The sequence below is a fragment of the Maylandia zebra genome, linkage group LG13 (genome assembly GCF_041146795.1).
Source record: "Maylandia zebra isolate NMK-2024a linkage group LG13, Mzebra_GT3a, whole genome shotgun sequence".
Taxonomy (NCBI): Eukaryota; Metazoa; Chordata; class Actinopteri; order Cichliformes; family Cichlidae; genus Maylandia; species Maylandia zebra.
This window is the reverse complement of record NC_135179.1, coordinates 4053950-4079902: the sequence shown is the minus strand read 5'-3', so window position 1 is coordinate 4079902 and position 25953 is coordinate 4053950. Positions and strand designations below refer to the sequence as shown.

Here is a 25953-nt window from a genome sequence, read left to right as displayed (position 1 = left end):
ACGGGAGGGACCTGCAGGGACTGGGGGAAGCATTCGTTAGAAGTTATTCTAACGTGTTGACACGACACCGAGTTTGGCGTCTGTGGCGCTGCCGTCAGACGCGGCGCTGCCGGTAAACTCAGAGCGACTCCACCAGGTTTGTTTGCTAAATGAGTCACGGTGGAGTCAGCGGGAGGGAAAAGGAGGCGTATAAAAGCAACTCCAGCACTCCAGGTGGCTGAGAGGGAACTATTTGCTCAGGCTGCACACACACACACACACACACACACACACGCACACACACACACACACAGATGAGTGAAATCAAACATGCAGAGAGATGTGCGTGCACATCCCGTACTACATTTAGGTCAGGAGCAGAACGAGACAGTCAATGGCAGAACAAATGGAGCGTCTGCTTCCTGGATTACAGCTCCTGGGAATCTGATCGGACTAAAAAAAGTCCGGGAAGCACGAGGACACGAACGTCACTACACGTACGAGTCTACATGTGATCGCAGAAAGCAACCAATGCTTCAGGAGCAACGCGCTTTAATATTCACATTTACAAAAGCCAGAAATCTGAACCTGGACTTGATCTTGACCCATTTTCAGGTTTCAGAGTCAGCTGATGTCCTTCAGCAGCTTTGCATGATTCACAGTTCAAAGTAATCCTTCTTTATCTCATGAGCCTCAGTGCAGCAGTTGTAACTCCTCCCCTCTCTAAGACAATGTTCTTCTGATTGGCTGTGAACATCCAGCACTGGAGCAGGAGATATGCGACTGCAATGAGTGAAAGGCATCTTTATTAAAACTGCACGTCACGGAGACGAGAGGAAAAACCCACCGGTGTTTAGAGAGCTCATCTTCCACAGTATAAGGAATAATAACGCTGTTTTAATAAAAGCATCACACTGAGGACGGCACTGATCAGCCACGCCTTAAAGCAGACCATCTCCTGCTACTGTTGCTCTTCCTGTTGACCAAAGCACGTCATGAATCGAGCTTGTGCACCGAGGTGTTAATCACAATGTCTGCTAAAGGCTACACGTGCCTCAATATTCAGACTGCAAACGTACAATCAGCCACAGGATGGACGGCTGTTCATATTCTGATCTACTACAACATTAACTGCTGGTTATGACAGAAACACGTCACAGAACGAGCGCTCGACGTTTCTCCGACCCGACGCGCCCGAGAAGACGATCTTTAATCAGCCGTCGGTCAAATTTGAATCAGGTTTTGATTTTCAGGAGCTCCTTTAAAATACTGACAAAGTCATCGGTAACGAGGTTGATTGTTTCTCAGTGTGTTGAAACCAGCCGTGACTTGGGGCTGACCTTTAACCCTGTCCCGCTCTCTGGTCCTGCCTCACTCAAACCGGAGGATAATTTCCTAAATTAATATGATGTTGACTTGAAAAGACTCGAAAGCAGCGACTGAGACCATAAACTGATCAGGAGAGCGCTCACTGAAGCCAGCCGCCCCCTGCTGGCCATTACAGAGGATGTCCATCTGATAATAAGCTCTGCTCTGTTCTCAGAAAGGGTTTGAGGAGCACGATGAAGAGTTCGAGGAAGCTTTCCAATTGGACTTCCCAGAAATCCAACCAGGCAGGTGGGATGTGCAGGAAAAACAAGTCCCGTCCACAGAGGCGTCACGTCACAGCTGCTACCATCGTCGGTGTGCGATACTACGGAGCACCTGCAGATGTTTGTGGAGTCCTCAGAGGTGTTTCAGCAGCACGATGGGGTCGCACACAAAGCATTAATAACTGTGCTGATTGACACAGAGAGGAGCCCTGTGAGGACACAAGGGTCTGACACGAACTTTAGCGCGATGTCTGCGTTCTTCTTCCAAAGAATCAAAGTGCATCGTGCCAGAGTCTGAAGACCAGGCGTGCTCGCCTCTGACAGAGCGACCTGCGGTAAATCGATGCAGCTGTAGAGAAAATGATGTGAGGTTGATGCTGTGTGTGAGTTTAGGACAGGTGGGTTGCACCGCACTCATTTTCCACCTTTGACTGTAAGTTACTGAACCAAAGTGATGGATGATGTCATTACTTTTATCATCATCCTCTCAGCTCACTCTGCCCTTTTCCTGCCCCTCCTTCCTCTCACCGAGTCATTCTTCTATGACCTTTGGGTTGATGCAGGACACACACACACACACACACAGATTGATTATTGGGCTTTGACTGACCCCGATAAACTTCATAATGCTTCATTATCTCTGCAGAAAAATTTACTGCCCACAGCCCTGATGGACGACTAAATCTTTGTCACGTTTCTAAAGCGGAAATTTCAAAACTCATCTGACAAAAGCCGCCAGGACACATTCAGCCTCAGAGGTCTGCTTATCGTCACATCAAGCATCATGAGGGCCCCACGGGCAGAGTCATAATCTGGGTCCCAGTAAACCCAAAAAACAGGCCTCAAGTCCTGTTACTAAGCAATAATATCAGTCGACAGCACCGATGACGGCGTTTATGTGGACCACAGATTCCCACTGGGCCACACGGGCTTATTTACTCAAAACCACAGACGGTATCAAAGATGTCACGAAGCCTGAGAGTGCAGCGAGCGCGGGCTGGATGGTCCTTATTTCTAATGTTTTACTCAGTGTGACGCAAAGTGTCGCACTTCTAAAGGAGCAGAAATCTTGTTGCTGTCGCCCCCTGGTGCTCATTAAGAATAATGCAGGACTTTCATCGTTCATGCTTTTTATGCTGGATGTGTTTGTGTTCAGCATAAATGTCAAATCTTTGTCAAAATCCTTCACATAGAAATGATCCCACCAGCTGCAGGGTCTCAGTGTTGAAGATTACATTACACTGCATGCTGTAGATTTAAGGTGGATTATTAATTATTAATGCAGCTCATTCATTCACATGAAAACTAAAGAGTTTCCAGAAAATTTACATTTGATTCCAGCCTTATCTTTAAAAATCATAGTCTTAGACTGTGTGTGTGTGTGTGTGTGTGTGTGTGTGTGTGTGTGTGTGTGTGTGCGCGTCACCTGTCCATCAGCGCTGAATGCGAGGCAGGCGATGCCGTGTGTGTGTCCGTCACGCAGCAGTGACACGGTCTGGGCGGTGAAGGTGTCCCACACACACACATACGGATCCTTGCCCACCTGACCCGTCGCCACCAGGGAGCGCTCCGGGTGCAGCGCCAGGCTGAAGGGAGGAAAGAGGCGGAGACGTTAGAAAGACAAAGGACGGAGGGGAGGAGACAGGTAATAACACAGACGACCAATCAGAGAACATATGGCTATAAGGTATACGCAGGAGTAAAGGAGCACTCAAAACTTTACTCAGGCAAACAAAGAGCTGCTTTAAAACTACAACACACGCACGAACATCACAGCAGAGACTGTGGCAGCGTTTTTACATCATTTTAAAGATTTAATGTTGGAACCGATTCGTCACTCGCAGCTTTACGTGATGGATTTGGTGTCACACAGTGGTAGAAGTGATGAATCATCATAAACATGTAGAATTAAACTTTTTAATGAATGTTAGAGTGAAATGTTAAATGCTGTCGTTGTGCTTAAATCTGTAAACCTTGTTTTAACCTGTATGTTTAGAGATTTTTCTGTTCCCCACATCGAGGGTAACAGCACACTGCATGTAAGCTTCTGGTCCTTATTTAGGGAGGATGTTTTACTTCCTGCCCTTTATGGCCTCACCTGTGCTTCTGTGTGGTGAGACTGTTAAAAAGGGGTTGAGTCATATGCAGGGTGAGGGGAGGTGACCCTTTGCGATCAGCAGGAAGTCACACAAAAACACCCACATGCACACACACACACTGCTGCTCTGAGGATCTGACCAGGCTCCCCTTGCTAGCAAGTTGAGCTGTTTGTCTTTCTTTCTTCACGGGTGATGAGTCTTTGAACCAGCGAGGCCTGCGAGGCGCAGACCCAACAATGATTTCGACATCTTCCAACAGCGTTGCCTTCGACGGCTGCTCAAGATCACATATCGGGATCGCGTTACTAACGAGGAAGCCGCTCCACGTCCAAGTCACCAAGCGCCGTTTCAGATTCGCCGCTCACATCCTTCGGCTACCGGACCCGAGACCCACCCGTGTCGCGGTTCTGTGGAACCCGAGGAATGGAAAGAGACGGCGAGGAAGACCCAAAATAACTTGGAGGAGTACGTTCCTTGAAGATTCACGCTCGGCCAAGCTGTCATGGGATGAAGCAGCAACTGCCGCGATGGACCGAGTTCGATGGCGTTCTCTTGTCGCCCGATGCGCCGATCGGCGCGGGAGGATCGTTCTTCGTCTCCCGTTCAGAGGGTCAATGTTCTCCTTTGCAGACAGCGCTATAAATACACCTGCTGCTTTAATGGCATCATTATCAGCACACACACACACACACACACAGTCTCATGCTCTGTTATTGTTGTAAAGGTCGTGTTTCGTGACCTTCGCCGAGTCTCCTCACTGTGACCTCACAGACACCAGTTTATTTTCTGTCTCCTGTTTGAGAGGACGGACAAAACTGTCCGTCCTCTCAGATCCGGTGTGTGACACTCATGGATCCATTTTGCTGCTGCTGTCAGCCAATCAGCACAGTGAGGCGGGCTGGGCAGTTTTAGCCTGCTGGGATGGAGATGGCACGCGATCCCACAGGAGCTGGAAAACATGGCTGGATAAATGTGGGAACACCGTCCTTATCCTGCTGTCAGTAAGAGGAAAACTGGATTTCTGAGGGGAGGCTTGTTTCAGTCTGATAAAAAGAAGGCTTATTTTGAACTGTGATGGTAAGATAGAGCTGAACATGAGGACAATATTTGTAAAAGTTGAACATTTAATTGTTGACGCTCCTTTTTACCCAGCCTCAGCTCCCGGGGTCGATGGGTCAAAATAAACTGCTCCCATTTCTGGTGCGTTTACATTTTTATGAAATCAGGATGTTATTGTGTCTCCGTGTGCTGGTTCAGAGGATAAACATGAGCATCTGGAGGAACAGCAATAATAATAATAGTACGAACAGATTTACTCACAGGGGCTGATGTTCAACCAGCACGCTCACTGCACTGTGGTACCTGTAGCTTAACCTGAGACCTGTGTGTGTGTGAGTCTGTGTGTGTAGTTCGGAAAGGTCAGTGCATGCAGAGGTGTGTGACACACGGAGCAGCCGTGTATGAAATAATAGAAGCAGAAATAGAACAGGTGTGTCGGCCACGAAGCTCCATTGATCTCAGAGATGGTATCTCTCTCCACACACACACACACACACACGCACACACACACACACGCACGCACGCACGCACGCACGCACGCACGCACGCACACACACACACACACACACACACACTCAGACGTTCCTTCTCAACCTGCCAGCCAATGAGCCTGCAAGCTGCCGCGGTTGCTATAACAACCGTATTGCCAAGGGCAGGGAAGCTGAGGTCTGAGCATGACAACTGTGGAGCCAAGGTCACACACACACACACACACACCTGAACACCCGTCTCTACTGGATGATACCCGACAACTTCCAGACGTCTTCTTCTTTGGTTTTTTGTCGTATTTATACTCTACTCTTTATCTCACTGACATTTGATAAAACCGAGCGTGTGTGTGTGTGTGTACAGCTACAGAGTTTATACTGGTAAATGGTCAAATGGCCTGCATTTGTATAGCGCTTTTCTAGTCCTTAAGGACCCCAAAACGCTTTACACTACATTCAGTCATTCACCCATTCACACACACATTCACACACTGGCGATAGCAAGCTACATTGTAGCCACAGCTGCCCTGGGGCGCACTGACAGAGGCGAGTAGAATTCATTTCTACTCAGTAGAAATGAATTCTCTCTCACATCCTTTCACACCCATGAGTCTGAACAGAAGGTCAAAGAAGGCTGTTATGGGCCGGATGACTAATTTACAAAGTATTAGAGAAAAGCAGGCTGGTCTAAAAATAAGAAAATCACCACATAAATGTGCAGCACTCACAGACGGGGGAATATCCTTCACTGTCATGTGAAACCTCCAATCAGAGCCACAGAGTGACACAAGCTTCAGATGTAAACAATGAAGCCAGGGTTAATGTTCCTTACAGGTACAGTCAGCTTGTTTTTAGTTAAAGTAACATGGTTAGCACGCAGCACGCTGGGACTGAGTTAAACAGCAGCACACACACGCTGACCTCTGACCTGGAACCTAAAACCACACACACAGGCTCACAGGACTGTCTCCAGGTTTGTCTACAGACTCTTAATGAAAGATGAGCATCGTTAAAACTAAAACTGGGCTTTGTGACGACTTGTTTCTGTGTCTGCAGTGTAGGGCTGCCACAAACAATTATTTTGATAGTCGACTAATCAGATCATCATCCATTGGACGTAAAATGTACAGCTTATCCGGTCGTTAAGTGATGACGTGACGAATCCTACTTCCGGGTCTAAAGTAGTCTGCGTTTAATATGGCTTTTGTGTTGTTAACATGTTTAATGTTTTGTATTTTCTTCTATTTGATCTCAAAAAGCTCCTAAAACAGTCAGTGATCCCTGTTGACCTCCCTCGGCTTTTATTACCGCTAATCATTTATTTAAGCTCAGTTTTTAAAACCTTAGGATGTAACTACAGCCCAGCCCATGCAGCAGTATATGAATGACTAACCTCGTATTGTGGATGGATTATCTCAGTTGTTCTCCTGGCTGAAGTTTGGTCCTTTTACAGCATCCTGCCATGCGATTACATTTGTTCCTGACCACCGAGAACACTCACATTAACTTTTATCAAGTGGAAAAAAAGTTAGCTTGTTTATATTATGCTAACATAGCTGTGTCGCTAGCGGTCACGTAGCACATCATTATATACCAGCTAGCCCAACTTCAGTAACCCTACAAACGTCACTGCTGTTTAGTTTTCTGTCTTCATTTATGTTGGAAGTGATAACAGAGCTGTACGTTTGAATTTGTTTCCAAAGCCCCGCAGTCAGGACATGCTATATTGTATTTAGATAGAAGCTAGCGAGCTAACTCCCTGCTAACTTCTAACTCCGTTAAATGTCATAAATTCCGTTTTCATGGATGCCTGGATGTTAAACTCAATTGTTACACCTGGTAGAGCAGAACGCTGATCATTTTATTAGAGATGAAAGACTTTAGACAGTTTTTCAACTCTCAGTGATGCCATAGTGATCGTTTGATATATGGACCTGCAGCGGAGTTTAGGCCCAGACACGGCTAGTGACATCAGACTGAACAACCGGATTGCACCAGCAGCATCTGCTCTTATATAACTATCACTAGCTTACAGCTTTAAGTGTTTCAGGTCTGTGCTAACTAAAAATAAAGACAAGATGATCGTTTATTAAATTTAAATGAAATTTGCAGATTGTTTCGGTGAAGTTTAATAAACTCCTTGCTATCTAAAATATAACAGGACACCGGAGTAAATTCTTGAGCATCTCACACTTCTGATGATCAGCTGTCTGCTTGACGTTTATTCAGCTGTGTAAAAACTATAACTTTAATCTCAGCCAAACCGATTTACTCAGGAACAAATAAAATACTAAAAAAAGCCAAACAATAACATTTTCAAGTTATCTAAGTGACTCATATATCATGTTTAACCTGAGTAGCGGCGGTGGGTTTGAAAACGATTTGCCGGGAGTCCGGTGTTCTCACGGCTCTAGTGACCTAGCCCCCGGCTAGCTATCGAGCTAGTGGGTAACAGACGTTTCTGAAAACGTCGGAGCGCTTTTGAAAATATGCGGTGTCCTGATAAACTGAGCAGATATTTGAGGTTTCCACAGCTACATTCTCGCCTGAAAATATGTCAAACGTTTATTTTGTGACCCAGAAAGAATAATAAGAGTAATATTAAAACTAACTAGCTGCCGCCATTGTTGGAAACTGAGCTGGGCTGCGCTATGAATTCTGGGACACTGCTTCTTCTTCTTCGGGGGTTTAACGGCAGCTGGCATCGTTGTACATGCAGTGCTGCCATCTTCTGTTTCAGTCCGTTATTACACTCTTAAATCCTGCTACTTATTCCTGCGTCTTTTGGGATCTTACAAAGCTTCAAACGACGCGTCGACTATTAAATTAGTCGTTGACGATTTTGATAGTCGACTAATCGTGGCAGCCCTACTGCAGAGTGATGCTCCTCCTCTTCTCTAATAACTCATCCTTCTATCATCTCATCCTTGTGTTCTTCATCTCTTTTCACACTCTCTCGCTCACACGTCTCCATCGACTTAACGACTTACATTCAGAGGACTCGGTCCTCACAGTGTGACTTCATTAACAGATTTATGGCCTCACAACATGAGTAACACAAGCCCACACACTCGAGCACTTTGTGGTTATTTATAGCAGCTGCACTGATTTGCTGCTAATCATAGCCTGAGTGTGCAGCCCCGATAATGTGATTAATAAATGATTCACCTGCAGAGAGCGTGTGTCTAAATGTTTGGCACAAGAAAAAGCTGCGAGTGAACGATCGGATGGTTTCTTTCTGCACAAATATTTAATGCTGTTAATGAGCAGATTCATGCTTTAAAGGCTCTGTGAGCAACAGCTCTTTTTTACAATAATTTGAGCTTTTCCATACATATTACGGAAAATTAAAAACCTTTTATATATTTCATGGAATATTACAAAAATCTGACTTGGATAAAATATGTGTGCTGTGTCTATCCCACTGAAGCCGGGTGGCTGCTGTCTGCAGGAAGCCTGGCCGTGAAGGTGTGTCTGAGGAAACGTTACAGCAGGGTTGGTTGGTTTGTTGCTCTCACAGAGACACACACACACCCCGACTCAAACATCGGCCCTGACCGCACTGTCATTCATTCACTGTTACACTAACAAACAGGGTCGCCTCTTTCCTGTCCAGAGGTTTACAGATGTGGGTGAAAGGCGGAGATGTTCTGCAGAAAAACAAACGAATCCCTCATGAAAGCCAACTCTCTGATATGGAGGCTCACCTGTGCCGGAATATTCATTTATTCTTTTTAATGAGAATATTATGAGTTCATTTTATATTAAATATTGAAGTTAAATGGGACCGCTGGACAACAGCTGTAAAGGATTTACATTAGTGTGTATTGTGATGTTTGATTGGCTCACCTGTGTGTGACGAGGACACGATGAGAGCGGGAGTCCTTATAATTTTCACGTGAGCGCTGTGGTCATATGCTCAGCTTCATAATTATTCTATAAACGCAGTAACAAACTGTCCGACAGGCTCGGAGCATACGGGGCGTCCTTGGTCTGATTGTGAAAGTTGTTACATTTTCATTACGATCTCTTCAGACAACGTCGACCAAAGAAACCAAAATCGTTACTCTAAATTTGAGGCACATGTTTCATACGTGTGTTGACTGTAAATATGTTGTAATAACGCATCACTCTGACGAATGATGACGTCACTGTTATGGCTATTCGAGGGGTTTATAATTAATCACACGACATGTTTTCCACCTGAGAGCAGAGCTGCATATTTCCCTAAAATGCTCTTATTTTTCTAAATATGCAGCCTGAGGTGTTGGAGGAAGGCTGGGCCTTCGTTTACAGGGATAAGTGACGACGATGATTTTAGTGTAAAGAGTATAAAAGCATCAGCGTCTGCTTCCTGCTGATCAAAGCCTCATCTGAGAGCAACGAAGCGCCGAGCGGCCGCTGCTGCCAGCGGGGAGATCTGACTGAAGAGAGGCAATCTGGGAAACGTTCACATAGGAATTAATTTAAACTGAACACACACACACACACACACACACACACACACACACACACACACACACACACACACAGCCAGATAATTTATTATTCATATGGCATTTACAGTATTCATTGGAGGATGTGTGCTCATTCCAGTTTAACTGGCACCATTACAGCTTCTTTCTGTGTGGACAAATGTTCATCCATCAAAGGACATTTGTGCATGATGAGGAGGGCTCACAGATTTATGATTGGAGGGGGGGGGGGGGGGGGCAGCTCTGCAGAGAGAGGAGCGAGTCTGAGAGAAACAGGAAGTTTATTTATTTCCTACTCCCAGCATGATGAGACTGTAATGAGCTGGAGACGACCGAACGATTTTAACCTCGTTTGCATTCAGCAGCGAATGATGGAGTCTGTCAGCAGTCGACACAAGTATCATCTGAACATGCCAAACAGCATGAAGTCATAAGATCGCTCTGGTTCACAGCTTTGATCAGCGGATTTTCACATTTTTCAATAATAACCACAGAGCGTGTGTGTGCATTAAGAGTACAGCAGGTGCTGCAGTCAGCTGATCTGCTTCACGTCTGTGCAGGCTCTCAGTCATGCTTCACGCCACATTTCACGTCTCATTGAAGAAGCTTCTTCAGCTCTGAGAGTCTCGGGCATTCAAACCCCAGCGTCTCCATGCAAACAGGAAATGGAAATGGTTCACCTTCAAAATAAATGTTGTGCCATGTAAAACATGTTTTACTTTGAAGGCGAACCTTTTTCGAGTTTTACCACCACTGTGTGAGTGGTTAGTGAGCATTTGCAGACCAACAGAAAAACTACAGGTTACCATGGAAATAGGCTCGTAACCAAAGCAGTCACTGGGTGATTTTTGGTACAGCGCCGTCTTTGCCATTGATGTCGTCCGGCGAGGCTCAGATGCCTGCATGAGCCACTCGTAAACCTGCCGTCTGCTCACTTCATCAACACTGTCCTGATGAAGTGATGTTCTCAGGCACTTGTTTCAGGTCTGACTGAAGAAAACACAGAGTACATTTTGGGAAAGACAGTCCTGTTAGACTGAGACATGTGCTTTATCAAAGCTGATATTCATGCAAATCTGTCCAAAGCTGCAACGATCTCCTGGTTCATCCCTCAGAGGAGCCGTCACCTTTGACCTCGTCGCTACTACAGGCTCCTTTCCATTCTCGTAAACAGCCTGACGCACAGCTCTGAATGAAAAGCATGTAGGTGAGTTTATTTATAGCAGGTGGTGAAATCAGGGCAGCTTCTATAAATAGCCCAGAGGAACTCCTCCTCCTGAGCGTGCTCGCGGTCCTGCATCAAACAATAAAAGCTTGTTTTCCCCGCTCGACCTTGCAGAGATAATTGAGAACACTGGGGAGTCTGCTGGAAAAATATTTCCATAAACCATCTGGACTCTTCTCCTGCTGCTACCAACAGACTCTTACATTCACAAAATTCAGCATATTTACAACAAACTGAAAGGATTTTACAGACAAATGTTTCTGTGCTGGAAACCAGCCGAGACCGAATCAGGTGGAAATGACAGCCAATAACATCTGAAAGGATCCCACCTGACCTCAAAGCATCCAACATAAAAGCAGGTCTCAGAGGCACAAACGCAGTCGAGTCGGTTTTTTAATATCTCATCATTGTTAATTACACGTTGGTTGCACAGTGAGTCGGTTTCCTGTAAGTTTTACTTGAGTGGACACAGACAGCGACGGGCGGCTGTCACGGATGAACCGACACGCTGGAGCTCACGTCATGCACCGAGAAAATAAAACATTTCATGACTTCAAGTCCTTTCAGTTCAACTCAGGAGTAAGGCACAGCTCGTTATCAGCTAAAGATCCATCTACTATGGAAGAATCACAGGAACAGATTCAAATCTTCTCGTCAGGCTAAAGCGCAGAGCGTGTGGAGGCGGGATTCAGGACTTTAAATGATGATTCGCTTTAGAGAACCCCAACGTGAGCTCCCAGAAGAAGGAGGAGGAAGATGTTACAGGTCATCTTCAAAACGTCTTTTTACCAGGTGGGTGGAGCCAGTCACAGGAAATCTAGATTTCAGGGAGAGGAGCTAAAACAGCTCGTTTCAGACACAGAAGGCTTACTCTGAACTTGATTCATGCAAAGCTACTCCGGGAGAGTCCAACAATAAAAACGCTGAGCTGGAACGAGCAGAGCGGTGTGCTTTACTAGTTTTGAAGCACCTGACAGGTCGGCAGCTTTTATGCAGTATTTTTCTCTCAAAGCTGTGATCACATGACTGAGATCCACACCCAGCAGTCCAGAGCAAGTCTGTAAACCTGGGAGTCGCTGGCAGCGCCGAACAAACCAGTCCTTCTGAAAGTTACTGACCATCAGTCTTTTCAGACTTCAAACCGCCGTCTTCCTCCGTTTGTTCGAGTGAAGGACAGCAGTGAATCGCCGCTGACGTGGATTTATGCACAGCTGCAGGTGAGCTCACCTCACTGAAGGATGCATTTTTTCCTTTTCTTCAAACGCTTTCTTCCTGTGTGGCCTTCTGGAGATCAAAGAGAGGATACGATTGGTCGGTTTCTAGATATAAAGCTTATTTCATCATCAACACTAAAGGATGTTCTATCATCGTCTTGATGAGACCTTACAGCCTGAGCCTCAGCTCACCATGTCACAGGAAACACTAATGTTCAGGAACAGGAAGTGACCTCATAGACTCAGAGCTACATCACAACAGCCAGACTGACCCGGCTACATCACCATGGTATGGCAATCTCGACTGCACTCAACTGTAATCTGCGGCCGAGTCTCCGTCACTCTGCTGCAAACACTGAACACAACTTGATCTGTGTGGGTGGGCTGTGGGACAGGAAGCATTAAAATTTCCATGTTTCAGAAACAAACAGCAGCACTGAGCGTGCTCAAAGCCTGAAGCAGAGAGCACAGCGCCTCACTCTACCTGCTGGGCTGGTGTCTAAGGTGTTTGATGCGTTCCGGGGAGCAGAATCTTCCGGGTTAGGATCTTTGCTCCTGTTGACCTGGGTCACATCCTGCTGACTAGCTGTGTGCTGGACTTCCTGCTGCGCCGGTCTGGTGTCCACTTCAGACTCCGGACCCTGGACCTCAGCTGCGGGGCGTTCACAGAGGGCCTGGAGCTCTGAGGCAGCTCTGTCTGGCTCTGCTGGCTCCGGTTCTGGTCTGGTTCCAGCAGGTGGATGTGTGGGAGTCCGGACCTCCTCCCGAGGCTTCTCGGGAAAATCTGGCTTATCTTGGGCCGGTGACATCTGCGTGACCCCGGGGTGACCTGAAAAGGAGAACTTGATCAAACGAGCAGTAGTGACAAGAAAGTCTGCAGAAGTCCTGCCGGGCTCTCACCTTCGACCCCACCGTCCGGCTCTGCCCGTGGGCTTGTCTTCCTCAGCCTGCAGCCCTTCCTGATCTCGGCCAGCAGGTTGTCGACGGTGCATCCTTCGTCCCAATTGGCCATGTCTGTCCTAACTGCAGCACAGACACACGTTCCCCTGTGAGCTTAGCGCACGTGTCACAAACAACAGGTGAAAGCTGTCACTGCATCACCTGACAGCCTCACAGGTACAGCAGCATTTAATCTTTACAAACTTTCTTCTCGTCCTGATGCTGTCACATCATTTCCTTTAAATATTCAGCTGCTGATAAACTGTTGCAGAAAAATGTTGCTGATGTCAGCTATTGATTCTCGACCTGTCCGTCACCGGCCCTTCACATGTCTCACCTGTTCTCCACTTGCACTTGACCTGTCCTTCACCTGCCACACCTGGAGAGACAGGTGAGGGACACCTGTCTCTCCATTTAAGGAGGGAGGATTTAAGGTGAAATAATGGTGTCTGACTTACTGATCTTTCTGGTGGGGGCTTCTTCTCTCAGTTTCCTCCCTTCCTCCAACCTCTTCCTCCTCTTCTCCTGCTCCCTGTGACCTTCGTTCTCCTGATCGAAGAATAAAAGGAACACACAGTTCAAACTTCAGCAGGCTAACCGGCCCCCCAGAGAGGGCGGAGCTTAACATTTACAGGGAAACAGGACTAATGTGTGGCAGCTACCACACTTTGTCACGGTTCAAGTCAGAGCCGATTGGCTGGCTGAGACATAGTTTAAATGACACATGCAAACGTGCGGCAGGGTATGAGTCCTGCAGACTGAGCCGCACTGCGATTGGCGCTGACCTTGAGGGTTCGAAGGAAGAGGTCTCTGAATGCCTTGATGGTGCTGAAGAGCTCTTCGAGGGAGAAGCTGCTGCTGTCCTCACAGAGGTAGGCGGACAGGTGCTTCCTCTGCTCCTCCACAGATGACAGCAGGAGTTGCAGCTGCTCAACAGCCTGCAGGCTCTCCTGGTAACACCACATAAGAACAACAGGTAAGTTCACCTGGAACAGCAGGTCTGTCCCACTAAAACGGTGTCAGTGAGTGTACAGACTGGATTTATCTGCCCGTAAAGGTGACAGCCTCATCCTGAGTGACTCACCTGTATGGTGGACAGGTACTGCTCCTTCATGTCGTCAGATGAGGAGGAAACGCTCCTCTCTGAGTTTTTCAGCCGTTTGTTTAGAGTCTTTGTTTCAGACTGAATAGAGTCCAAGCTGAGCCTGCAGGTGGAGTCAGAGGGCAACATTTAACACCGCTGCAGGCGAAACACCTGAGCTACCACGTCACAGACTCCACCCAGCAGTCTGTACGTGACTGAACTCCTATATGTGTTTACCCAGCAGCCTTTGCACAGATCTCCAGGTCATCGGGCAGGTTGAGCAGGTCGGGGTGATTCTCTTCAGCCTCCTAAGGGTCACAAACAGCAGCAACTGAATTATTATGAGAATACTGCAGTATTCCCCAGTATTCGTAGTATTCCCAGCATTACCTGCAGGATGTGGTGCAGCAGCGTGACTCTCGACTTGTTGGCTTTGGTTTCGGTCAGTTTGAGCAGAGTGCTGATCTTAAAGCCTTCAGCATTCCCCGTGTGAGTTCCCTGATGGACCATACATCACATGACTAAATCAGACTACCAGCCTTTACATTTTATTTCAGCTAAATAACAGACTGATTTATGATTTGGCAACTAAATGAACTGTCTTGGTAGACAGTCTGTTGGTAGATTTGTGCTGAGCTAATAGTTGGTGCTGAGTCACACCTGCCTGAATGTGCAAACAAATAAAAACAAAAAAAACAAACAAAACACTCCTCGGACGAACTGTTAGTGCAATCAACCTCACAGCTGTGATATTACTGCTTAGATAACTTCATAAAAACTTCATCAGAGGCTCCAGTTAGCTGAGGTGAAGTCCAGCAGTTGCTAGAGGCCCACTCCACAGCAGAGACACGGACATGACTTATTTTTCTTGCACGAAAGGACAAGCATCATGGTGCAGTGGAACCAGCATCCAGGACATAAACAGCTGCATTATACTGCTAACATCTGCACAGACAGCATGTTGATGCTAAACTAGCCAAGAACTTAAGGCCCTTTCGCATAGGATGCGGCACACTGACCGCTAGCTTGTTCTCCACCTGTCTCGCTTAGCGTAAAGGACCCAAACTCTGTGTTGTGCTGGCCGATGCGCTCTGCTTGGAAGTCTTTGACTTTGTGTCCTTCACAAGAGTTTGTGTTGAGTTATGTTCAAATTTTTAATAAAACAAAAATATCGCTCAGTCATATAGATGGAACAGTTTGTTTGTGTGGTTTGAGTCTTCGGGAAGAGAACTGCTTTAGGACCGTCACTGAGCATGCCACACAAAGTAATCAGATTACAAGGAGTAAAAAAAAGATTCTCACATAGTTGAGAAAGTTTCCGACACTCAGGATTAGTTTACAGAAGACTGGCAGCCGAGCGCTCTCCTTCACACCTGCACACAAAACAACACACACAAACAGAAACAAGATCACCACCACAGCAGCCAAACGTGCGTGTGCAGCCAGTGTGTTTGTTGTGTAGCTGCTGTGTGTTTGTCATGTATATACACACTCTGGCAGGCGCGGTCCAGCAGCTCAGCTCTGAGCCTCATAGTCTCCAACACACAGCTGCTCTCCTCACACAGCAACATACACTCAATCCTCAGAGAGTAACTGCAACACACACACACACAGCAAGTGAGTGGACCTGTGGTGAGCTGTGCTTATTTATCTGTGCTTGATGTGTGCTGCAGCTGGCGCTGTCCTCACACCTGGGCAGATCAATGAGCTGCAGGTAAAACTGATCTGCTGATGCCAACTTGTCCTGCTCTGCCAGATGAGACTTCAGGTTCCCTACCTGAGGAGGGAAAGATGAGATACAGGTCAAGTACAGGTGAAGGACAACTGAAGCACAGGTGAGAGACAGGTGGAGAACAGGTGAAGCGCAGGTGACCTCTGCTCTGACCTCATGTTTCTCTGGGAGGAGTTTGATGAACTGTTTCAGGGCCTCAACATCAAACTTTGATCGGTCTCCTCTTCGGATGAGATCCACAAAGTCCTCGTGGGAACTGCAGGTGAGACAGGTCAGGTGATACAGGGATGGTGATGTCACAGCACAGGTGTTTTTATTGGCTGCAAGACTCAGAAAAAGAACAGTCACCATTTGAAGTGCTTGAGGAAGATGTTGAGGTTAAGGCTCTTCTTGGCGTCGATGAAGGACACCTGTGGACAGAATTGAACATGTGGATGTGAAAAAGGTAAAACGTGTAACGCCACACCTGTAAGGTGAAGACAGAGAAAGCTGCGGCACCTCTTTGGGCTCCGTCTTTGACTTGGTTCTGGTCTTGGTCTCAGTCGGAGGGAGACTGAAGAGGTGCTCGATGCTGCAGTAATCTGGCTCCATGGAGTCCAAAGATGTTGACGTCCACAGAGACTCGTGGCCTGTGGACACAGAGTGACGTCAGCTTGGATGAATCCTGCACCTGACCTGGGCCAACACCAGGCCTCACCTGACACCAGTCTGGATGGAAGTTTCTGCCAGTTCAGCTTCTTCATCCGCAGTGTTGGGCAGGGGGTGTGGCTTGAATTAGGAGCGGAGCTGCTATATAACCTGCCCAGACTTTGAACTGTCTCAGCTCTGATGTCACCTGGAGGAGAGGGGGGGAGTGGAGGTCCAGCACCAGGTAAGGGTGGAGGAGCCATAGCACCAGGTAAGGGTGGGGGTGGAGGGGGTGGAGGGAGAGGAGCCATAGCACCAGGCAAGGGTGTGGGCGGCAGTGGAGGGGGTGGAAGGGGAAGAGTCATAGCACCGGGTAAGGGAGGAGGAAGAGGGGGGGCATAGGAAGTGGGAAGAGCCGGAGGCAGTGCTGCTGCAGTGGGGGCTGTCGGAGCATCTTTGGTGAGTGCCTCTGATTGGCTGGGAGGACTGTCTGGTAGTCTAGTCTGGACCGCCCTGTCGATGGTAAGATTGGCTGAGTAAGTCTTTCGGGGGAGGAGCTTCTCCAGCAGGTGATCTGCAGAGTCTACCTCAGCTGCGATCAAGAAAAACAGAGCCGATGAATTCACCTTCGCCTGATCCTGTGAAATGCCCTCAGCTTTGATCATACTCTGCCTGCTGTCATTTATACAAACTGACATAAAACAGGGCCTGCATCTGAACCTTAAGGGACTCTTTACAGGGGTCATCGTTTATATAGAGAGGACACTTCTACAAAGAGGCGGAATCAGAGCTGGACCCAGTGATCTGCTGTTGGATGCACCCTCATACTTACCATCCTGAGCCAGCAGGGTGGCTCGATCCATCAGCAGCTCCAGAGCACACCAGACCTCAGCTCTGTCCGGACCCACCAGCAACAAGGCCTGAAGGATGGACAGCAGCTGCACGGAGGATGGATGGCTGGACACCTGAACGCAGAGAGGGTCAGGACAGGTTATTTTGGCTACGTTCACACTGCAGGTCTTAATGCTCAATTCCAATTTTTTGATCAAATCCGATTTTTTTGTCTGCTCGTTCACACTACAAATAAAATGGGACAGCAAACGCGCTCTAGTGTGAACCCTCGAAGCGGCCGCATGCGCAAAAGAAGACGTCACCCACAACGCGCTCTGTTTAGACCCAGAGCAAATAATATTGTTTGACTGATGGCCCTTAATATAAAGACTTCGGACTTTACGTTTCCCAATTTTGCTTTAAGTTATTTTGTTATTTACATAATAATGTAGATAACCTAATAATGATCCTTATTGCTGTTTTAGAGGAGCACTGCTTCAAAGGATAGTTGCAGATTTCTGTCAAAATCTGCAGATTATACAGTACAAATAAAATGTTCACGTTGTCTTCCCAACAGTTTCACTAACATCTACACTGGATGGCCGGAAGCGTTCGCGATGTCTTCTCTGGCGCTTCTGCGGCGCTGATAATTGGCGTCCGTCTTGTGTCAGTGACGTACAAGACGGATTTAATGCGACGTGACCATCAAACAGCAGTCGCATTCTAAAACATCGGATATGTATTGGATTCAGCACCACATACGAAAGTGACCCAGATCAGATTTGAAAATATCGGATTTGTTCCGTTCACACTGTCACACCATGGTCGGATAGATGGGTCGCATAGGGTCAAAAAAAGAAAAAAAAAAAAAAGAATCGGATTTGATGCGCTTTCGACTGCAGTGTGAACATAGCGTCTGTCTCCTTACATTTCTATCATTGAAAAGAGAACTACCAGCAGTGTCACTTTCACAGATGCTGCGCCAATCGCTCTGAAGGTGGCAGTGTTGGGTTCTGTAGTTTAAACCAGTGTTTCCCAATCTTTTGGAGCCACGGTACATATTTCACGTTAGAAAAATAACACAACATACTACCAAACAAAAATGTCACAAAAAGCATATTGATAATTTTTCCCCGCGCACCATGTATAGCAGAATTGGTTCAGTTTGTTTAGATGTATCTGTCGGCAACCAATTTAATTAGAGCAGGTAGTTGTACTCCCCTCTAGTGGAAGATAATGTAATTGTTCTGCCCATTACTCAAGCCGATTGCTTAGACCAGCGGTCTCCAACCTTTTTTGCGCCACGGACCGGTTTATGCCCGACAATATTTTCACGGACCGGCCTTTAAGGTGTCGCGGATAAATACAACAAAATAAAACTAGTACCGGTACCGAAAAAAAGAAGATTTATTCATAACACACGTGAAAAGACCCAGGGAAACCGAGTTAACGATAAAAACGATAACAAAATAACTCTGACAACCGATAAAAACCCTGAAAACTAAACATTTCACGCCTGAGCCTCTACTCTCGCGGCCCGGTACCAAACGACTCACGGACCGGTACCGGTCCGAGGCCCGGGGGTTGGGGACCGCTGGGCTTAGAGTACCAATTGGGTGGAATAAGATAATCTTCCACGGCACACCTTTGTGCCGCGGCACAGTGGTTGGGAAACATTGGTTTAAACGTTCCAGCTTGAGTCGCATCACTCTTTAAACTGTGGTTACCATGGTGTAGAGCATTGTGAAGACCTGCTGGTGGCTGCTCATATCAATCCCTCCGTACAGCCTCTCCATCTCCTCCATGTCCTCCGACAGAGAGTCTTCAAACACGTCACACTGGATGTTCAGGTCCTTGTCCTGCGTCTCCCTGCACACACAGGCAGGAAACTGATTGGAAACACGACTGATTATTGATTAATAACTGATGTAAGCAAAGTGAGAATGAAGCCAGTACCTGAGCCTGGGGAGCAGGTTCAGCAGCTGCAGACCTAAAAATCACAGACATATATATCACTTCTTATTTTGGTCAAGCAGCAGGACACACTCACACCATGACGACCTCTGAGGGTCTGACACTCGAGCCCTCAGCGAGACCTGACTCCAGGAAAGCCTCCGTACAGGGATGTGATGTCACACTGTGACAGATATCAAGCTCCTCCTACACATAACTCTGATAACAGTTTAATTCAACTTTATTTATACATCGCCAAATCACAACAACAGTCACATCAAGGTCTTTCTGTTGTGAGGTAAAGACCCTACAACATGATGAAAGCAGTGATGTCAGCAATGACATCATGATGATGATGTCAGGGGTGATGTCAGATTGGTGATAAACAGTTCGTTTTACCGATGAACTCCTGCCGCACCCGGTGCCTTCTCCTCAGCTCCTCCTCCTGCAGCACGAGGACGTTGACCATACTTAGCAGCGTCACCATGTAGAGGATGTTGTCGGTGGCGTGAAGCTCATTCATGATCACGCTGAAGCGATACTGCTGCTTCTTCAGGCTCTGAATACAGACGCAGGAAGTGACAGGTCAGAGGACGGACACGGTTCGTTTACACCTTCATTAAACACAACTTCCTGCTTCAGTCTGACTGAAGTGTGATGATTAAACACTCCTAATAACTGTGTCTGTGCGTGTGTGTGTACATGTTATGTTTAGACATCTTTGTGAGGACAGAAAATTGGCATGCCACTATACTTGTGGGGACCAACAGCCCTTATGGGGACAAAGTGCCCATCCCCACAAGTTTGAAGACGTGTCTGAGGCTCAAAATGTGGTTTTAGTGTCAGGGTTACAGTTAGGTTATGGTTAGGGTTAGGCATTCATTTTTGATGGTTAGGGTAAGCAGCTAGGGAAAGGGTTATGTCAATGAGATGTCCTCACTAAGATAATAAAACGAGTGTGTGTGTGCACACGTGTGGTATCCCATGATTCCATGCTGTAAGTTCAGAGCCTGTGAGAACAGGCTGGGCGGGGACGATAAGATCTGCAGCGTCTGAGGTTCAGCTGTTTGTTATGGTGTATCTGCAGTTACGCCCTGATGGTACACAGACCACGTCGTCGTTGCTCTCACCTGGCAGCGAGGAGCTGTGGTGGAGCTTTGTGAGCTCTCTGCTGACTTAGGTAATCAGCCAGTGGCTTTCAGTTTGAGCTGTTCTGCTTGTCATGTTAGCCTTGAAACTAAGTGAAACTGACTCGCACTTCCTTTTGCTAACGTCCTGCCGATAAAGCTTTTCAAACCGACCCAAATGGCCTGCTCATGTCTCCCCATCCAGCTCATGCGACATCTGTTGGTTCGTCCATCAAGCAGGTAAACATGCCCCTCTAAACAAATGAAATCAGCCAAGAGAGCCTCTGAAAGTGACCTGGACCTACAGCAACATTTAACTGTTTATATGACTGAGCGCCAACTGTCCTGACTGCCATCGTGAGGCAGAGTTCAGATTACTTAAACTGATCTCATGAAATCACAAATCACCTCAGAGGAGACCGAGAAGGAAGGGAAAAAAGGAAAAAAGGAAGGACAGGAAGGAAATAAGGAGAGAGGAGGAAGTGGACGAGGACATGAGCATACCTTGTAGTTGTCGAGTGCATCGAAGACGAGGTGGTGTCCCCGAGGGTCGAAGACGGCAAGAGCAGCCAGCAGCTGGAACAGCTGCATCTTCACCATGACATTGGACGTGTCGAGAGCTGAGGGCATATAGGAGGAGGTGGAGTTACCGCTTTCATAAGTAATGACTCTGAGTCGTCATCTTCACCTCACAGGTACACCGGCTACCTGCTTAGCTTAGGCTGGAACAGCCACCTGAGTCTACCTGTTGCTCAGGGTAGCGTGTAAATATGATTTTAAGGTGGTTTTAAGGCAGATCTGCTTCATTCTAACTTTCTGGTCCTCCACCCACCTTGAGCCAGCATCCTGATGTAGCCCTCGTTGTCCAGGATGAAATGCAGCCCTGCGGACGAGTTCATGATGGTCCGGACACAGCTGACGCAGGTGAGCTGCAGCAGAGCATCGGCGATGTGGGCGCAGCCGCGGCCCGACAGAGCCTCCAGCGCCTCCAGCAGGAGGTCCAAACCCTGTAGTTCAAGGAACTGCACCATCCATGACTGATTACTCACCTCCAGCCGCCGCTGCAGACCCGAGTAGTTCACCACTGTGGGAACCTGGAGGGGCAGAGTGACCATCGGTCAGAGCTGTGAGACGCCCTCTCCTTCCCCTGCAGGACTCCTGAGGTTCTGCTTCTTTCCTACCTGCAGCAGTCGGATGCAGAGCTCGGGGTCAGCGTTCTCCAGATTGGCCTCCACCTTGCCGTCAGTGACTGTGGCGGGGCCTCTGGTCAACTGGTCCTTTACCGCCCCCCATTTGGTACTGGTTGCCATGATGACAGGCTAAAGGTTTTACCGATGTTTGAGCTGACGAGGGTTAAAACAGATACAGGTAATCAATCACAAACAATCAATGACATCATCATCTTTTTAACGTCCATGACAAGCAGACCTGACACAAGCGATGACATCACGCCCGTGTCAGCCTGCCTCGGGCTCACAGTTTCACATTCATTAACACATCTCTGAGTCACAAACTGAGCTCCTCCAGTGGACGCCTTTATCTGCTCAGGAGGTCAGAGTCCTTTACTGTGATTGGACTCCATTTGGCTTTAGTTGTGTCATAAATTATTATTTGAATTATGTTCCTGACTGACAGCTCGAGTACACTTCTGATGTGGACCAGTTTTAACTTGGTTTTATTCAGCTCCGAATCAAAGCTCCAAATCACAACAACAGTCACCTTGAGATGCTGTACTGTCTTTGTACTCTCAACAACCATATGAGTAAGAAGTTTTGTGACAGTGGCAAGGAAAACCTCAATTTTAACAGGAAGAAACCTCCAGCAGAGCCAGGCTCAGACCAGTTTGGGAGAGGGAAGGAAGACAGGACAAAGGCACTCTGTGGAATGCATGAATAACAAGAAACAGAGAAAAAGAAGAAGAATGCAGTGAATCAGGCTGAAGGATCAGCTGATTAACAGACTGATAATAAAGCACATGATTGGCTCCAGTAACAGAAAAATAAACACGAAGCGCTCACAGCTATCGTGGCTGTGATTTGGAAAGTGAATGAATCAGACTGAAGGCTACGTGAATCCTGCACTCAGTGTGTTGCAGAGTCTTCATCAGTGAAGAAGAGTGACTGCACGTCACAGCGTGGTGGGTGAAATATGTCAGCTATGTGGTATTTCTGGTATTCAGTGCGTGTGCATGTCCTGACAGCTGAGCACGCTCGCCACATTAACGCGCCGCTGTGAGAAAACCTGAACTTTAAACTTGAAAGGTGGAGTAGGTCAGTCACATGGTCAAAGGGTGTTTCCAGAGGCCTGGATTCAAATCTCCCCCGGGGCATTTGAATCCCCCCCCCATCCAGCCAGCCTTCCTGCGTCAGTAAAGCTTCAGAATATTAAACACAACCATGAAACTTTCAGACTCACTGCAACATGGTCCTAATAAAGTGAGCACTGACTGTGTAAACCAGCAGAAACACAGGCAGGAAATTCACCTGTAAAGGTGTGTGTGGGTGTGTGTGTGAGTGAAGACAGACTGACTGGGGGGAGAAATTCCTTCTCAGCAGATGAGCTCAGGATAAAGACTCTTCCTCTTTTTGGACAGATGCTTCATCGCTTGGTTAAACTGTGGCCTCCTCCTCACGCCCGGCAGCAGAACTTTAACCACGGAAACAAATGCTCCTCAGCAGCAGCAGCAGGTTTCAGTCTTCAGAGAAGGACCAGCAAACAAACTCAGCACTAGTTGTTCCAGTATCGGGAAAAACTGAGGGATGATCCTTTAAACCTGAAGCTCAGGTGTTTGTCATCATTTAACAACTTAAACAGACCTTTCACTGTACACATGCGCATATCTGTCAGTGGTACACCCTCACAGAAGAACAAATGCATTGATCTCAGTGCTGATGGATCAATACAGTGATTGGATAAGAGCAGACCCGCATGCTCCGATTCAAAGGTTCAAAAGTTTAAACACAGTTGTGGCTAAAAACCGCTGACAGGTCGAGCTGTGCCTGCCAAACCGGACTCCCTTCAAAATTAATCGAATTTAGTGTCTGAGCTTCAGTTCACTCGGTGCTGTGGTGGGTTCGGCTCAGCAACACCGGCCGGAGGACGGAGCAGCTTCAGCCGCTCCGCTGCTCCCACAGGTACAGGTGTATTTCACCGGGAACAGAAGAAGCTCATCACACAAACTTACCTGGAATCTGTCACTTGTGTCAAGCCAGCCTCCAGTTTGTTTTACGTTCCCTGTGTATTCAAAGTATTACGGAATGGATGTGGAAACCGGATTTCAAAATAAAAGCCAACTTCGAGTGAATTAACAGGTATGTTAAGAACATAATAACATATAATTTAGGCTTTTTTTTTTTTTTTCAAACTCTAATGTTAGATCTATATGACACAGCCTTGTACCCTAATTGTGCCCTGTCACTATCAAGGCCATCTTATTTTGCCTTCCAAAATAAAAGCCTTTTCAAATTGTCCATATACGACCTACTCTTTTAACGATTTCAAAATGCTCTTAAATGAAAAATTCATGTTTCAACAGGATAATTCCACTTTAGATCAACAGTATACAGCCCCACAGTGATACCATATCAATATCAAGTCATTCTGATTTTGACTTCCAAAGTAAAAGCCTTTGACGATGTCAAAGTAAAAGCAGGAGTGACTAAAACAAGCTCTCTTCAATTATTTTGGGATGTTATTTACTTATCAATTGTGAAAAAATTGCTCTGAATAAACAGAGAAGCAAAAACGCTCATGAACTGGCGCAGAGAAAGACGTGTCTGTGTGAACAGGGAAAAAGCTGAACGTGGCGCGGCGCTTCCACGTGCAGTGTCTACCGTCACTCACGAGTAAAAAGACTGCAACATTAAAACCCCTGGAGGATCTTAGAAAAATGCATACACTATTGGTCTTAGAGCCACAAATCGACCACGCCCAAAAAAGTGCTATAAAAAATTTATATATTAATATTTTTTTCCACTTTAAATTAGCCAATCTTTTAGACCTACTTCTCCTTGAAATATTCATGTCAAGTTTTAATTACATTTCGCGGATTTTAACCCTTTATATCCCGGTTTCGTCACATGAGCGCACTGCTTTTTTTGCCCCAAAAAACAAAAAACTTGAATATTTTCCAAAAAAAACATTTGAGGTAATATTCAATTGTTATTATAATTAGGCCTTTGGATGGACTAAAGATTGGCACCAAGAGTCATTTCGATCGCCTTTTATTTTTTTTCCAGGAGCGCATTTCATAAAATGCACACTATCGACCACGCCCAAAAAGTGCAATAAAAATATTAAATATTAATTTTTTTTTTCACTTTAAATTGGTCAGTCTTTTAAAACTACTTCTCCCTGAAATATTCATATAAAGTTTTAATTATATTTTCGTTGTTTTAACCCTTTAAATTACAAAAAAACTAAAAAAAAAACTAAAAAACTAAATATTTTCCCAAAAAAACATTTGAAGTAATATTTGATTGTTATTATAATTAGGCCTTTAGATGGACTAAAGATTGGCACAAACAGTCATTTCGATCGCCTTTTATTTTTTTTTCAGGACCAGAAAATGGTCTCCAGGCGGCAAATGCTCCTCCTCTAGGCCGAAATAAGTGCATGTTGCCGGGGTAAGTCGCGACGATCACCGGGGCACGATCACCGGGGACTGCTTTTTCCAGCCCACACGTCCGATACCACGTGACAACAAATACGTCATTTCCTGTTGACTAAAAAAAAAAAAAAAAAAAAGCACCCTCTCATGGTCCTAGGGACCCAAAAATGCTCCCGCACGATCAGCGGGCGAAGCCGCTGCAGCACGCCGGAAATGACGCTTCATTCCCCGCAGGTCTCTTTAAGCAGCCCGCTGTTTTCCAGCCCCGGGTCAAATGTGGAGCAAGGGCACCACCCGGTGGACAAATAAAAAAATTACAATTCTAAGGCCTCTTCTCCAAAACAAAAACGAAACCTAAGCCATCACCCAGATGTTAACGGTATAAATCCTGCAGTGAAAAATAGCGTTTATAAAGGGTTTCAATGGGGCACAAATCGATCCTAGGATTAATAGCGTAAGTTTATCGCTAGCTTAGCCACTGAAGCTAATTTCCGGAAGTCATACTGAAATTTTAACAGTAAATGTGACCAAACTTTTTTTTGCAGACTTTCGCTATATTCCATTCAACACTGTGCAAATGGCAGGTAATCAAAATTTGAAAATAGCCAAAAATAGCCACAAATCGACCCAAGGCCCTCCAGGGGTTTTAACATTAGCATTGGAGGCTAAATAGAATTTTCGACATCTCCTCCTCTATTAAAGCTCGTTTTCAGCAACCGAACACCAAGAAACATCAAGAAAACCTCACTGCGCCGATAGAATACCGTGAATTTTATATAAGTTTGAATAACTTACCGTTTGTGTAAAATACTCCAATGAGTACGGCAGGCATCCACCACGGTGTAACCAGCAGAAGCACATGGAAAATCGGCCCGGCAGAGCAAACTATTTATTGATCCACGGGTTTACCTGGGCAGAAG

At 46.5% G+C, this 25953-nt stretch overlaps 2 protein-coding genes across 7 annotated transcripts in view; both read right to left on the bottom strand.

Moving 5' to 3' along the window:
* Positions 1–4865, bottom strand: part of LOC112434264 (echinoderm microtubule-associated protein-like 6) — a 42917-nt gene extending 38052 nt beyond the window's left edge. Inside the window, exons 1-2 of the mRNA XM_076891976.1 lie at positions 4819–4865; positions 2998–3157 (exon numbers count right to left, since the gene is read on the bottom strand). Of these exons, the coding sequence (XP_076748091.1) occupies positions 2998–3157; positions 4819–4865 (207 nt within the window). The remainder of the gene's footprint in view (positions 1–2997; positions 3158–4818) is intronic.
* Positions 4866–9988: 5123 nt separating this feature from the next.
* Positions 9989–25938, bottom strand: LOC106676086 (inverted formin-2). Of its 6 annotated transcripts, XM_076891414.1 has the most exons (24): positions 25829–25926; positions 21606–21767; positions 21257–21518; positions 20929–21044; positions 19697–19856; positions 19301–19334; positions 19072–19213; positions 17346–17478; positions 16584–17105; positions 16385–16515; positions 16235–16296; positions 16040–16142; positions 15846–15931; positions 15647–15747; positions 15457–15527; positions 14545–14652; positions 14392–14462; positions 14155–14275; positions 13856–14020; positions 13529–13619; positions 13032–13154; positions 12616–12960; positions 12447–12515; positions 9989–12201 (listed from the first exon to the last, which is right to left on the bottom strand). In XM_076891414.1, the coding sequence occupies exons 2-24, from the start codon at positions 21732–21734 to the stop codon at positions 12146–12148; spliced, it is 3201 nt and encodes a 1066-aa protein (XP_076747529.1). In that variant the 5' UTR covers positions 21735–21767; positions 25829–25926; the 3' UTR covers positions 9989–12145. The 6 variants fall into 6 exon arrangements, 5 of the variants coding, with proteins under 5 accessions (XP_076747529.1, XP_076747530.1, XP_076747532.1 ...); XM_076891415.1 differs by lacking the exon at positions 12447–12515 and having other exon boundaries at positions 25829–25925; XM_076891417.1 differs by lacking the exon at positions 16584–17105 and having other exon boundaries at positions 25829–25924.
* Between the last annotated feature and the right edge of the window lie 15 nt (positions 25939–25953).